General features: G+C 45.1%; 2 protein-coding genes across 2 annotated transcripts in view; both read right to left on the bottom strand.

Moving 5' to 3' along the window:
* Positions 1-14157, bottom strand: part of SDR42E2 (short chain dehydrogenase/reductase family 42E, member 2) — an 18299-nt gene extending 4142 nt beyond the window's left edge. Inside the window, exons 1-11 of the mRNA XM_063143046.1 lie at positions 13838-14157; positions 10967-11062; positions 9778-9835; positions 7399-7517; positions 5941-6016; positions 5099-5181; positions 3898-4035; positions 2978-3043; positions 1006-1069; positions 540-613; positions 25-234 (exon numbers count right to left, since the gene is read on the bottom strand). Of these exons, the coding sequence (XP_062999116.1) occupies positions 25-234; positions 540-613; positions 1006-1069; positions 2978-3043; positions 3898-4035; positions 5099-5181; positions 5941-6016; positions 7399-7517; positions 9778-9835; positions 10967-11062; positions 13838-14086 (1233 nt within the window). The 5' untranslated portion in view covers positions 14087-14157. The remainder of the gene's footprint in view (positions 1-24; positions 235-539; positions 614-1005; positions 1070-2977; positions 3044-3897; positions 4036-5098; positions 5182-5940; positions 6017-7398; positions 7518-9777; positions 9836-10966; positions 11063-13837) is intronic.
* VWA3A (von Willebrand factor A domain containing 3A) overlaps positions 14097-15526 on the bottom strand; it is a 37959-nt gene continuing 36529 nt past the window's right edge. The window contains exon 33 of the mRNA XM_063143044.1: positions 14097-14170. The gene's annotated coding sequence lies outside the window, so the exon portion shown is untranslated. The remainder of the gene's footprint in view (positions 14171-15526) is intronic.

Here is a 15526-nt window from a genome sequence, read left to right as displayed (position 1 = left end):
CCAAGTGTCTTGGAGAAAGGTTGCAACCTCTGGGAATTTCACAAACACAACAAGCACCCCGATGAGGAAGACCATCAGGAGGAAGAATTTCAGCCAGAAATGACTCTGGCGGCGGTGTCTGTTTTTCAAGTAGTACTCCACGGAGTCAGCGAATGTGTATTTCTTTGGGGCGTAGCCCAGGTGCAAGCGGGCTTTGTCGATTTTGAAGGTGTGCGTGTAAGCGACGTTATGCACCTGCAAATGAAAAATGAAAAAGGGAGGGGTTTGTGGAGGGTTTTTTTGTGGGTGAGTGTGTAGAACGAACAGATGTAGGGGGATGAAGAGAAGAATGGCCCAGGGAGTAGGTAGCCTAGTACCCTTCAGATGTTTTAGACCACGATCTCATAATACCTGGCCATTGGCTATGGGCTCATGGGAGTTGTAGTCAAAACATTATTTTGTAACATTTTGTAAGCCGGCCCGGGAATTTGTTTAACGGGTGGAGGGTAGAGATCCCTAGGAAAGACAAGCAATAAGTAATAAACACAGTTATGGCTTACCTCATGTATGTTGATCGGAGGTGTAAGTTCAACTATTGGCGTTAACAGGGTGAGCACAATTTCCATTATGACAGCTGTACAAAAGAAAGCAACTGCTTTAGATCTCAGCTAGTTTCTCTTCACCAGACATCCCCAATCTGGTGCCCTACAGATGTTTGAGACCACAACTCCTAGGATTCCTGACTGTCAGCCATGCTGGCTTGGGCTAATGGGAGTTGAAGAGCAAAACATCTGGGGGTCAGTGGGTTGGGGAAGTATGGCAAACCATAGTTGGGATGCAATGGCAAACTATGGTTTGCCACAAAAGGGGAAGTCAGTGAGCAAATCGGAGAACACGTGGTGAGGAGGAGGAGGAAGGGGAGTGTAAAGTAGTAATGCCCAATCACGGATTGGCCTGGCACCTGAATTGAGCCAATATCACAAAAACAAGCAAAGGAGCAAGGTAATGAACTACAAATGTTTTTACCTGACAGATGAACTAGACAAATAGGAACACGTATCAAGGGTTTACGGACACCCAATCCGTCAAACTGCAAGACAAATACAGGGCCCGTTCAGACAACACGCTAAGCCATGATTAGGCTGCTAGCCATTTTGCAGGAAATGGTTAGTGAGCATGTTTAAACCATGGTTATATAGCCAGCAAGGTTAGAAATGGTTCACGCGACACGCTAAGCCTTGGTTCACACAACTCGCTACGTCATAATGTTGAGCTCAAAATGCTTAACCACAGTGTTTTAGCGTGTCGTCTGAACAGAGTCATAAATATTGATGTGAACTCGGAAAGAGTGGCTAACTTCCTGCCTCCGTCAGCGGACAGGAAATTAACACAGCTGAGCAGGGCCAGGGAGGTGAAGGCATATGGGACCATCTGAAGTTCTCCAACCCCTTTAAAAGGGGCAGGGAACATGGCAGAGGGGCAGATGGGAGGGGGAGTACAGTCACAGCTTTAAACTACAGTATGCTAGCATTTTAGGCCCCACCCACTTTATCTGGCCCCACCCACCACTGGAAAGCTCCACCCCACTGAGGTTCTCTGAAATTGAATCCATTCTTTGGGCTGAAAGAGTTTCAACACCCGCTGCGTCTAGCGTATTTCTCAGGGGACTAGCAGGGCTTGGGGAGGTGCGTGTGTGAGAAAACACTTGCGGTACAGACTAGCGAGGAACCTAGGTCAATCTGAACATAGAAATATTGCTGAATTCCTTGTTAGAAAGCGTGTATTTAATTTTATTTCACAGGGAAAAGTCTCAGCGGCCGTTCTGCTTTCTACATATTGATCTGAATTTATTTCTTTCACAGTACACCGCTGTGATTTGCGGCATGTTAAATGGCAATTGCAGTATGTTAAAGCAATTGACTCATTTTTAAAACAATTGAATGGTCCTGGCACGCACATATCTACATATGCATATCTATATCGATCCATTGATAGATAGGTAACAGTGGGGGCTGGCAGCTGTTATTTTGGTGGGGCTGTGAATCCATTCTGGGTTTCAGGCAGCCCCAGCCAGAGCGCTAAAAGAGCTCTCTAAGGTTCTGAAACTTAGCCCCAAAATAGGTTCAGCACCCAGGACAGCTCTTTTGAGTACATATTGCCGTTCTTTCAAAATCTGACCTCCACCTGCGCATCACATGAACCACAATATCTACCTGGTTGGAACAACCAAGAATCTTGTAGCACCTTAAAGACAGACAGATATACTGGAGTCACACTGGCGGAAAGGCAATAGCGTGGGGTGGATGACCTGTTATGCTGATGCAACTCTATTATTATTATTATTATTATTATTATTATTATTATTATTATTATTATTATTATACGTATTTTTCTACTACTATATTTATTTTATTTTTATTTTATTTATCACATTTTTATACCACCCAATAGCCGAAGCTCCCTGGGGCGGTTCACAAAAATTAAAATCACAAAGAGCATGAAAACAACCAACAATCTGAAAACATGAATACCAAATACAATATAAAAAGCACAACCAGGATAAAACCACACAGCAAAAATTGATGTAGGTTAAAATATGGAATTAAGACAGCAAAGTTTAAATTTAAGTTAAATTAGGTGTTAAAATACTGAGTAAATAAAAAGGTCTTCAGCTGGCGATGGAAGGAGTACAGTGTAGATGCCAAGCGAACCTCTCTGGCGAGCTCGTTCCACAGCCAGGGTGCCACAGCAGAGAAGGCCCTGCTCCTAGTAGCCACCTGCCTCACTTCCTTTGGCAGGGGCTCACAGAGAAGGTTACATAAATTTATGTAACATTCCAGAAAGTAAAATAACTGGTCTGCATGTCTGTGGAATCTGGGCGACTCTGGAAAAGCCGGTCCACTGCTCGTTTGATTCCGTTCAAGATTTCTCCGAGATCCTTACTTAGGAAGCTGCAGATGACTCCTTTAAGATGTAAGCAAATAGCTCTTGTACTCACCAGTGGAGTTAGCCATTCTAAAAGCTTAACTTTCTCATCATCATGGATGAAATACACCTGGCCGCCCTGTCATAAACGATACCAGGATAGGACAGATTAGAAACATCACCAATGGACGAAATGACCTCACAGCCCAACTCTTTTGCCAGCATGACTTTTACAGGCAGTTCAAGCAAACCTCACCACAAGACATCTCTCTGCTTCGATCAGTTCCCAAATATAGTGGGCCATCCTTACAAAAAAGGCTATTGGTCAGATGCTTTCATGTGGCCCAAACTGACCCAAGTGGTGAGTGACCTGCGGCCTTCCAGAGGTCGTTGGATGCTGAGTCCCATTAGCCCCAGCTCATATAGCCAGCATTCAGGGAAGGTATATAGTCCCACAACATCTGGAGGGTATGGGTGGCCCAAGACATTTTGCCACCTGAGGACAAGATGGTGCCTCCTCTCTTATTCTACGTACAAAAGCCAACTAGACTGCCAGATGGATCTGACTGCCACTCTGATGATAGGGTAACTTCCTCCACTGCCCCTGAGGGCAACAGGCTAACTTAGGAGGCGCAAAGCAGGCCATACAGGTCTCTCCTCCAACATCTTGCTGCCACTTCCCAGCATGTGCCGCCTGAGGCAACTGCTTCACTCTGTTTAATGGTAGGGCCACTGCACTCTGGGGAATAGATCCAGGGTCATGGGCTATACAGTCAACACCCCTGATCTCTCCACAAGGAGCCATGGGAAACTTGATCTCTTCCTTCATTATGGAATAAAACGCACAGTCTAAAACATCAGTAAAGAAAACAGAGGTGGCAGAAATATATAAAATGGCCTCGCCCTAGATGTTGTGTGGCAGCGTGAGGACATGGGAGAGGGCTGGGTTTGAAAGAAGGGGGACAAAGAACCCAGGCAGCTATATATACACACAGCGATATAGTTCTTCTCTGGAGTAAGAGCCTCAGCAGCAAGGATATGCGCTTGCACGAGGTTCTCGACGTGAACCCAGTTCATCAAGACGTCGGGGCTTCCGAGCTTGAAGGCAAATTGCCCGCTCTCAATCTTCGACTATTGGAACACACAAAACACCGAATTACAAAGGAGCCGTTAAAGCAGCGTGCGTGTCAGTGGAGGCTGGCATCCTCGATGCCAGTGGGGTGGTGGATCCGCGCCACGTTTCGTTCAAAACTCTAAAGCAGCTATCCAAGATGCTTCACAACCTCCTCTTCTCCACGCCCACCTCCTCCAACATTGCCTTCTTAGGACCTGTTTCCCCACAGCCCTGACCATCTACTCATCCAATCCTGTGGTGGAATTAGAGAGCTCCACACTCTCTAGAATGCTAATGGTAATGTCATAAATATATAACATAAATAGAAATTAGGGTAAGAACATAAGAAGAGCCCTGCTGGATCAGACCAAGGGTCCCTCTAGTCCAGCACTCTGTTCACACAGTGGCCAACCAGCTGTCGGCCAGGGACCCACAAGCAGGACATGGTGCAACAGCACCCTCCCACCCATGTTCCCCAGCAACTGGTGCATATAGGCCAACTGCCTTTGATACTGGAGACTACACTTAGCCATCAGGACTAGTAGCCACTGATAGCTTTCTCCTCCAGGAATTTATCCAACACCCTTTTAAAGCCATCCAAATTGGTGGCCATCACTGTATCTTGTGGTAGTGAATGCCATAGTCTAAGCACTGCGTGAAGAAATCCTTCCTTTTATCTGTCCTGAATCTCCCACCAATCAGCTTCATGGGGTGACCCCATTGGGTTCTAGTATTTTGAGAGAGGGAGAAAAGTCTCTCCCGTTCCACATCCTCCTCACCATAATTTTGCACACCTCTATCACGTCTCCCCTTAGCCTCCTCTTTTTCCAGGTTGAACAATCCCAGCTGTTGTAGTCTTTCCTCATAGGAGAGATGCTCCAGCCCCTGGATCCTATTAATTGCACTTTTTCCAGCTCTACAATACCATTTTTTAGGCATGGTGACCAGAACTGTACACGGTACAGTCTGGTTGCATCATAGATTTGTACAAAGGCAGTATGACAGTTTTATTCTCAATTCCTGTAAAAACAGTATTCCACATTCACAGAAAAAGGATCTCGAGCAAGTCGAAATACATACGGCTAGGCGGGGCATGTGTCTTTGCTCTTCTGGCCCATAGATGCCAGGCGCGCGAAGTGCGCATGTATACAGCTTGCCACCTCCTAAGAAACAGGATGGAACAGAATTGCTATGCATCTAGCTAAAGCTTGTTTGCATCGATTTACATCCCGGTAGTGGGGTCTAGACCCCCTTGTGGTGGGAGGACCGTACCACAGCCCTGGATGGAGTCCATGCTGGGTACTGCTTGTGGAATGGAAGCAAGCTGAATTTCAAAATGGCGGGCGTACCTGAGTGTTGAACTGGCAAGGCCCTAAGTTGGCCACATGAATGTCCAAGCAGAAGAAGGATGTGGGAAATGCTTTAAAGCAAGGGTGGGCAACCTTAGGAGATCCGGGGCTATTCCCCACCCATGGGGACCCTTCTCAGGGCTGCGCTTTGGAATGCAGCAGCGACAGCAGCAAGTTCCACCTTGATCCATGAGGACTAGCGTGTTTAAATGGGAAACAAAAATGCTCCCTGATTTTTATCAAGAATGTAGAGGCGAAACCAAAAACACAACCCCTGCTTTGAAGGTCTCCTGGGAAGTGAGTATTTAAAATATTGAAAAACAAAACAAAACAGATTTCACTGGGGAAGATCGTAGATGGAAATATGGGAGTGATCACCTTCCAAATATTGAGGTGTCACTGGGGAGAAGTTTCAGGAGTGGTCTCATTCTTGACTATTCCTCTTTTCCCCTGACTGACTGAACTCAATTAAAGAATTCCCAATGGATTTTAATCAATTAATTCCTTTAACTAAAGAAACAATTCAATCATTTTTTTAAAGGTTGCAGTATGCTAACGTTTACAGAAGGGTACCTGCCAGGAATGATCCATTAGCTGCTAGAACCATTTGTTCCGCAATCGATTTGGTTTTGGAATATTCGTTGACGTGCTAAAAGGAAAATGCAAAATGGGATTATTTTGATGATTCGGTTTGAATGGTTTAGCATGCCTGAGAGTGAAGTTTCTGGACAAGAAACAATACATTAAAGCAGGGGTCCCCAAACGGTTTGGGTCAGTGGGCACATAGGGAATTTTGAGAGAGTGTCCTTGGTACTCTCACAAAATGGCTGCCCAGGGAAAGGTGTTACCCATTCACAAAATGGTTGCCATGATGGGCATGACCAGTCACTGAATGCTCATTTCCCAGAAGGCAAAATGGCCAGACTTAAAGATACCGTATTTCTTCGATTGTAAGATGCCATCGATTGTAAGACATACACTAATTTCAGTACCACCAACAGAAAAAAAACACCCCTAAGACATACCCACGATTCTAAGATGCACCCCATTTTAGAGATGTTTTTATGGGGGAAAAAGTGTGTCTTAGAATCGAAGAAATAGGGTAAGTAACTTGCCCAAGAACTTAAGCACAAGGTAGAGATGGAGTCTGAGGACCACTCTTTCGAATCCAAGTAAAGGTGTGCTGGAGCAGGATGGCAACTTCCGAATTAAATTAAAAGTAAATATTTTAAGAAATAAAATCATAATCAGGAGAGCAGGAAGCTCGGTGGGCACCAAGAGGGAAACTGGTGCCCATGGGTACCACATTTCGTGTATGAAATAGCCAAACAGGTGTCAGGATCAGACCCGGTCTCCCTGGTGTATATCCTGAATTGGATTCAGAGCCTGAAGAAAAAGTAGACCAGCCAAGGCAGGAAGTGGGGGAGGAAATTCTCCAAGACTCTCCAGGTGTCAAAGAGGAATCTTCCCAGGGGCTTATCGAACAGGAGGCCCAGGCTCAGAGATCATCTTCCCTTCCCTTCCCTGGGAACTCCGCCTTTGTCAGCAGGGTGGGGGTGGGGAGCATGAAAATTGACAGATCCCAGAGTCCACCAACGGGTCAAGCAGATGGAGTTGAGAAGAGGTGGGAGGCTGTCCACCAAGCTAGCTACTCACCAGAGGTTACAACTTGAAGACTCTCCCTGAAGGAGAGGTTCGGTAAGAGCTTTTTGAGCACAGCAAGGAACTGTCCATTTAGTCAATAAACAACTACCTTGCTTTGTAAAGCTAATTAAGATAAGAAGATAGCTCCTAGCATTCACGCTCCAGGTGTGAAGGGATGTCTATTTACCAAATAAAGCTTTGTGGATGGCACAGCAAACCTCTTTATTATCTCACATCTCGGTGGGAGGGCTTAGAATCACAACAGGTTACCTTGAACGAGTAATAAACCTTTGTCCCGCCCAGCTTAATCCCAGCTATCAAAGCGCACTCTAGCCTTTCCCGACCTGGTGCCCTCCAGTTAGTCCCATCACTCCCAGCCAAAAGTACCTTGTTCAAAGGATAATATGGCACGCTTGCCTCATCGCCGTCTATAATGGCTTGCCCTGCAAATACTACATTGATGCTGCTCGTGTAGATCAGCCGAGGGATGTTCCGTCGCTTGCAGACTGCAGAGACAGAGGATATCCAAGTCAATTGTTGTGGGAGGGAGCCATGCGGAAAGAACATTAGTCAAGGGCAAGGTGTGGTGTCACAAGATGCTTCGTAGGAAGAGTATGCCACCAAGAAAAAGTGTAGCTGAAGTGAACCAGGTGTTGAACTTAAGAACGTAAGTTCATACGCAGATCCGCAGCTTGGGTGTACTTCTGGATTCAGCCCTGAGCCTGGATGCCCAGGTTTTGGCGGTGGCCAGGAGTTCATTTGCACAGTTAAAGCTAGTGCGCCAGCTGTGCCCGTTCCACGGTGACACATGCCTTAGTTACATCCCGATTGGATGACTGTAACGCGCTCTACGTGGGGCTGCCTTTGAAGAGGGTTCGGAAACTCCAGCTGGTTCAAAGAGCTGCAGCCAGATTGTTAACCGGGGCTGGTTACAGGGAGCAGACAACTCCCTTGTTAAAACAGCTCCACTGGCTTCCAGTCTGTTTCCGGGCACAATTCAAAGTGCTGGTTATGACCTATAAAGCCCTATATGGTTTGGGTCCAGGTTATTTGAAAGAACGTATTCTCCCTTATGAGCCTGCCCATGCTTTGAGATTTTCTGGAGAAGCCCTTCTTTCAGTCCCACCTTCTTCACAGGCACGCTTGGTGGGAACATGGGAGAGGGCCTTCTCGGTGGCTGCTCCGGTGCTCTGGAACTCTTTTCCCGGGGAAGCTAGGCTGGCTCCCTCCTTGATGGGCTTTCAGAAGCAGGCTAAAACTTTTTTATTCCAGCAGGCCTTTGGAGAACAGTCTGGCCCTCCATCTATGTTAATGTCTTATAATTTTGTTGTGTATTTTAAATGTTTTTGGTTTTGTTCCCCCCCCCCTGTATATTTTAAACTTTGTAAGGCCGCCTTGAGGCCCAGCATTGGGCAAAAGGCGGGATGATGATAATAATAATAATAATAATAATAATAATAATAATAATAATAATAATAATATAAAAAGAACCCTGCTGGATCAGACCAAGGCTCCATCTAGTTCAGCACTCTGTTCACACAGTGGCCAACCAGCTGTCAATCAGGGACCCATAACCAGGACACGGTGCCGCAGCACCCTCCCACCCATGTTCCCCAGCAACTAGTGTATACAGGCTTACTGCCAGGACATGAGTGCAACAGCACCCCCACCCAACCCTCCCATGTTCCACAGCTACTGCCTCTGATACTGGAGGTAGCGTATCAAGGTCAGACCTGCACCTTTGTGTCAAATCATTAGGATCCCATCATGGTAACGCTATATCCCTCTCGTGCACTTACGGGCACACAATGACGTTTGTTGCCATATTTTGGATAACGGGGAATAAAAAGCAGGCAATCACACTATGAAAGTGGTATATGGAATGTGCCCACACAGTTATTGGTAATGGAGATCTAGCCTAGGATGAGTAGCAATTGACAGCCTTCTCCTTAAAAACTAGTTTATGATGAATAAGTATGTAGAGCACCCTTCCTGAAATCTGGCACTCTCCTGATGTGTTGGACTAGGAACCTAGGAAGGCAGCGTGAGAGGCAGTGTGGTGTAGTGGTTAGAGTGTTGGGCTGGGAGTCGGGAGATCTGGGTTCTAGTCCCCACTCAGACATGGAAGGCCACTGGGTGACTTTGGGCCAGTCACAGACTCTCAGCCCAACGGACCTCACAGGGTTGTTGTTGTGAGGATAAAATGGAGAGGAGGAGGATTCTGCACGCCACCTTGGGTTCCCTGGAGGAAAAAAGGCGGGATATAAATGTAATAAAAATAATAATAAATAAGCTGCCTTATACTGAGTCAGACCATTGGTCCATGTAGTTTAGTACTCTCGGCAACTGACTGAGAATTGTAGTCCAACACATGTAGAGGATGTGAGATGTGTTGGATGAAGGCTGAGCCAACTTGCACAAGGGAGAGGGGCAAATTTTTGTGTGTAATGTTGCCAAGGCACACATCAACCATGTGCTACTTTGAAATGTGCACATTCTTCTCCCATTGATTAAAGCGTATTTGGGAGCATTTTTCAAAAGCCCGGATTTTCTTTTCATGCACATTTGCCAAACGCACACGTGCCGCCAAATGCATTTTTTCTTTAGGTCTGTGAATCACATGGCAAGCTCAGAAAATTGCTCCCGAGTCTGCGTTTGGTTGGAACTGGGTAAATCCTGCTCAAAGACGAACTGAAACAAATTTCTCATACGTTCCTACTCAAGAGTCACTGTCAGCTCGTGGGCATGCAAAGCCTCAGTACACACCTTCAAGGACTACTCCAGTTCCTCCAACGTTGACAGCCCGAATATGTTTCTTGTGCAACTGAGAAAAATGGAGAAAATGTAAATTAAAATGTCATTTTCATTGTTATCGGTCAAATGTACCGTATTTCTTCGATTGTAAGACCCCATTGATTGTAAGATGCACTAATTTCAGTACCACCAACAGAAAAACAACAAAAACACCTAAGACACACCCGTGATTCTAAGACGCACCCTGTTTTTAGAGATGTTTATATGGGGGGAAAAGTGCGTCTTAGAATTGAAGAAATACGGTATCAACCAAAGAAGAGATGAAAGGAACAAAGCTTAAAAATGGAGCAAGTGTCAAAATCCTGGGGTCGACCTCTTGGCATCGATCAACACTGTTGGAGACCCCCGGACAGCCACTGCCCGTTAGAACAGACGATACTGGCCTAAATTGACAAAATGGTCTAAACTGGCATACAGCAACTACTGATGTTCCTAAATTGTTCCCTGTGACAGTCAGGGCTGGGCTACGTGGTAGACTAAGAGAATACTTTCCCTAAGTGCTGAGCTTGACATGTAGACTAGGTTCAGACTTGAGGGGGGGTGGAAGACCCACGTTTCTAGGCTGCCGCTGGAGCACCAAAGACAGAAAAGATGTGAACAATAACAAGGCACTCTTTTGTGAGGGTCAAGCATTGGCAGGTTGTGTCGCTGTCCAGGCCTGTAGTTATTATTATTATTATTATTATTATTATTATTATTATTATTATTTATATAGCACCATCAATGTACATGGTGCTGTACAGAGTAAAACAGTAAATAGCAAGACTCTGCCGCATAGGCTTACAATCTAATAAAATTGTTGCCACAGGGCAGTGATGTCATCAGCTAGCGCCCAGGGAGCCGTATAGAGGCTGCGGTGCATACGCAGCACCCTGGCGCTTGCAACCCGTAAACAGGGCTCTCTCCCCATCCTCTCAGTAGGGCTGAACATCCTCCCTGCAATGTATAGGGGTCTCCATCCCTCAAACGAGAGCTCAGCGGCAGCCACCTGGAATGGCAAGGGAAGGGGCTGGACGCCATCCCTGAGGTTCTACAGCCCTCCAGTCGATCCAGATCTACCTCCTTCCCACCCCCGTTCTAGATCACGCACATTACTGATCTCACGCAAAGCCGCAACGCTCAAAAGTCCCAGCATACTTACTTGCTCTGTCCCTGTCATTCCATACGAGGCTGTGTGGAACACGCAATCCGCCCCTTCGCAGGCAGCAAAGAGGTCATCATAGTTTCTTACATCAGCCTGTAACGTCATAAGTTGAAAACTCCTGAGCGCGAACAAATAGGGCAACGGAGTTGGAAAGGGATATGGAAACAACGAGTGCTGAGAAACATGTCCGTGAGGATAAACGAAAATTATTACAAGCTTGTCTGGAGGTGGTACCTAACCCCAGTGAAATTAAATATGATAAATAAGACGAACTCAGCATTATGCTGGAGAGGTTGTCAAGAGAAAGGATCATATTTACACATGTGGTGGGAATGTGAATTTGTACAAAAATTATGGAAAATGGTGTTTAATGAAATAAAAAGAAATTATAGGAATGGAGATAGAAGAGACACCAACTGTGGCATTGTTATCAGTGTATGAAGAATTGAATTGTAATCAAGAGATAAAAGAATTGATAACGAATTTGTTAACAGCTGCAAGATTAATGATATCCAGGAACTGGAAGGTTCAAGGGGATTATCATATAGAAGATTGGTATAAAGAAATATGGGATATTGCTATTAACGATAAATTAACATGTAACATGAGGTTCAGAAGAGGAATGATAAAAACGAATGATTTTGAAGCAATATGGAAAGAGTTTTTAGACTATGTATTATTAAAGGGGAGAGGGAAAACACCTCCAGAGGAATTAATGAGATTTTGGAAATCAGAATAAGATCCCGGGATTGGGGGAGCACGTTAATGTTAATCAATGATTATATTAAATGGAATTAAGTTAAAATATATGTTTATTAATTTGTTTAGTATGATTATTATGTATTATGGGGTAGTGTTTTATACTGTATTGTTTGGAAGTTTAGAAAAGTAAAAAAGGAGAAAACTCCTGAGCACTGGGTTTTGGGATAGCGCTATTTTTCCAGGGCCCTAGCAGTGGAGTAGTGGACCCTGGACTCACGGGGGCTCAGGGGCGAGACGTCTTTGATGAGCAGGGACTATGATGATATCGGTCCGCTGCCCCGTGAGACTTCCCTGTTCCTTCTGAGCCTAGCTGCAATTCTCACAGTAGCCGGGGTGGGTGGGGAACCAACTTTCCCAGCAATGATATATCTTCCTAGCAATTTCCCCAGTAACAATATTGCTCCCTGTTGGAAGGCAAAGTGTTTTGAAGATGGCTTGGTCCATTAGCTTTACAGGAGACCTGTTCCTGGTAGAGATGAAACCGGGGCAGCCAAAGACATTTCGGTGCTGGAGGGAAAGGATACGATGGCGCTCTCTCCCCATTCCATGAATCTGTCTTCAACAGTGATGATGGGACATCGTCCTCTACCAAACCTGAAGGCAGCAGGCAAATCTGGGGGGCACAGAGCAGGCTACAGGGCACGCGGCTCTCTCCCTGAACCCCTTGCTGCTGCTTTCCAGCGTCTGCCACCTGAGCGACTGCCTCACCCTGCCTATTGGTACGACTGGCTCTGAGATGAAAATGACCAGAACTGGTTTGTTGATACGGTTCAACACAGCTGCCTGCATTTGGGCTTCTTCTTGGGAGTGTGGCAACGAGGACTACCAAGGTAGGCACCCATACTTCAGAACTGACCACCACACCACTGGCTACCAAGAAAGCAGGATGGAAACCAAGAGGTAATAATTGCTTCAGGGGAGGCTGGGGCACCGCTTTCAGATCATGGGCAGTTGCATGCAATCCGACATCTGATGATTGCACCTCCAGATCCTCTCTCAGATCGCAAGGGACCGTGGGGAACATTTTTTGACAGATCACCTTTCAGCTGCTTGGGGCAGCCAAAAGTCAGTTGCCAGATCTTACTGTACACCGAATCAAGTTTAGAGATGGGTATGTGAGCAGCGGTGAGACTTCTAGTTAAGAAACACATGAACAAGGATAGAAAAATAAATAACATGCCCCCCCTTTAGGCATATTTCTGTTGGCGCTACTTCTACTACAGCTGGGATGTCTGATCCAGAGGTGGGCGTTGGCCCTCCAGATGTTTTGGCCTACAAATGCCATTAGCCTGAAGCAGTATCGTCAATGGTGAGGGCTGATGGCAGCTATAGGAGGGGGGGGAAATCTGGAAGGCAGCTACAACTACTATGTAACAAAATGCAAACCCCCCAAAAGTAATGGGGTAATAAACAAACAAAACATTTTATTCCAAAGAGATTTACTGTTTCAACGCATTTTGGAACTCATATAGGTCCTTCTTCTGGGAAATCCACAGATCCAGATATATATGATTTAAACATAGCCATGCATACTACATTGTCTAAAACAATACAATTGTGTGTGTGTTTTTAAGCCAAAACTATTTTTCTTTATTAGTTTTTTAGTTTTGTTTTGAAACACACACACACACACAGAGTTGTATCATTTTTAAGATCAGTTGTGTTGTTGTAGACATATTGGAGAAAGATATATCCACACATACACATATATGGATGTACACACACACACACACACACACATATGCGCACACACACACACACACAATATACACAAACACACATAGATGAGCATGTTTAAAACATATATATATATATATATATATATATATATATATATATAATATCTCCCTGAAGGAGCTATTTGACATCCAAAATACATTGGAACAGTACATTTCTTTGGAATAATACATTTTGTTTGTCTACCCCCATAGCTTTTTGGTGACCTGCTCTAACCACTAGGCCACCTTGATGCTTTCCATGCACGATCAAACTCGAGTAGGAGTGGTTGTGAACAACTCCAACAGAGCTGCTGATATTTAAGCACGGCAAAAATATCTCAGCGTCGACTTCTGAAAAAGAAAGATCAAAATCAGTCACGATCAATACCTGCACAAGCACGACGCCTTTGGGGATTTCCCAGAGAGGTTGGTTAACATCATACAGGATGACATTGGTTCCAGATTTGGCAAGAGCACGGCCGAGGCTAAAGCCAAAATGCCCCGCACCTCCAGTTATGACTGCCTTGTTGCTGACTCGGTGTGGTGTTTGCTTGCTGGAGTCCGGTTTTTGTTCGACGGCTTTCGAGTCCTGTTTAAAGGTGCGATTTTTTACGTCTTTCTGCTGATGTTTCTCCATGGCACGTTGGGGGTTCTCAGTGATCCACCAGATTGTGTGTTACCAAACTCCATCCAGGGTAGCAGCAGATCAGCCTTTCACAACCTGTTTAAAACAGCAGCAAGATCAATTAGACTGCAGGCACAACATTTCCACATTACTCAGCCAGGAAGTCATTTATTTATTATTTACTTACTACATTTATATCCCACTTTTTTTTTCCTCCAAGGGACCCAAGGCAGTGTGCATAATCCTCTTCCTCTTCATTTTATCTTCGCAGCAACAACCCTGTGAGGTCGGTTAGGCTGAGAGTTTGTGACTGGCCCAAAGTCACCCAGTGGGCTTGCATGGCCCAGTGGGGACTAGAACCCAGATCTCCCAACTCCCAGTCCAACGCACTAACCGCTACACCCCACTGACTCTCTTTAAGGAAATAATCACATATTCTTTCCTGGTTTACTTACTCCTCTATTTCCTTATTCCTCTGGCTATTCCTCTGTCATATCTGTTCTTTCTAAAACGATATGTACATAATGACGCTATATTAATAATGATAACGACAATAAAAATATAGCAGTTGCATTTGCAGAGAACAATCAGGTAAAAAACACATATTCCTCTAACCTGGGCTTGGGGACGCTTGTTGGAAAAATTATGCCTTCAGTCGAAGCCAAAAACCCAGAAGGGTTTGTGCCTTTCTCCCCTGCATGAAACTATATTTGTCCTTGATAGCAAACATGGCATACCCACCGCTTTCCACACGGGAATGAGATCTGATTCTAATTCTAACGTGGCCTAGACAGTCCTCAAAGCAACGGAATTCTTGCGTCACCTCTGTCGCTTTAGAACAGCCTTCTGGGACCTGGCCAGATGTGCTGGGACTACATCTCCCACCATCCCCAATGCCAGCTGGAGATGATGGGAGCCATAGCACAAAACATCTGCAGCGCACTAGGTTGGGGGAAGCCTGTTTTAGAATGTTTCAGTTTAAAAGGGGGGAGACTTGCTGGCAGTTGATGGGTGCAGTTAGATGGAATTCTACCTAGGTTCCTGCAGGACGAAGGCAGCAGCAAATGGCAGGAAATTCCACCCCAATTCATGGGGCTTACTTCAGAGTAAAACTCACTGAGCTTTGGGAAGTGGGGCATGCAATGAAAGAACAACAGTGTTAACAACATGCTAACATTCATGCACCAGGGTTTGTCTGTTGTTTTGGTTCCAGGGACTGCTTCTTTCAAGATTTATTGTGATTACACAATCATATTCAGCAGAATATTTCAAATGTTGACATTAAATGATTGCATTTTAAATGGTATGTGTCTTGCAAATTGCCTTGAGAGAACAGTGCCCATTGAAAGGAGGGTTAATTTAATAAAATAAAACACAAAGGCCAATTTAACTGCATTTAAATGTTGGATGCATTTAATTCTGTTTATTTTTGCATGGCACCCACGCTTTGTT

Source organism: Elgaria multicarinata, chromosome 17 (assembly GCF_023053635.1).
Source record: "Elgaria multicarinata webbii isolate HBS135686 ecotype San Diego chromosome 17, rElgMul1.1.pri, whole genome shotgun sequence".
Lineage (NCBI taxonomy): Eukaryota > Metazoa > Chordata > Lepidosauria > Squamata > Anguidae > Elgaria > Elgaria multicarinata.
This window is presented reverse-complemented; position numbering and strand designations above follow the sequence as displayed.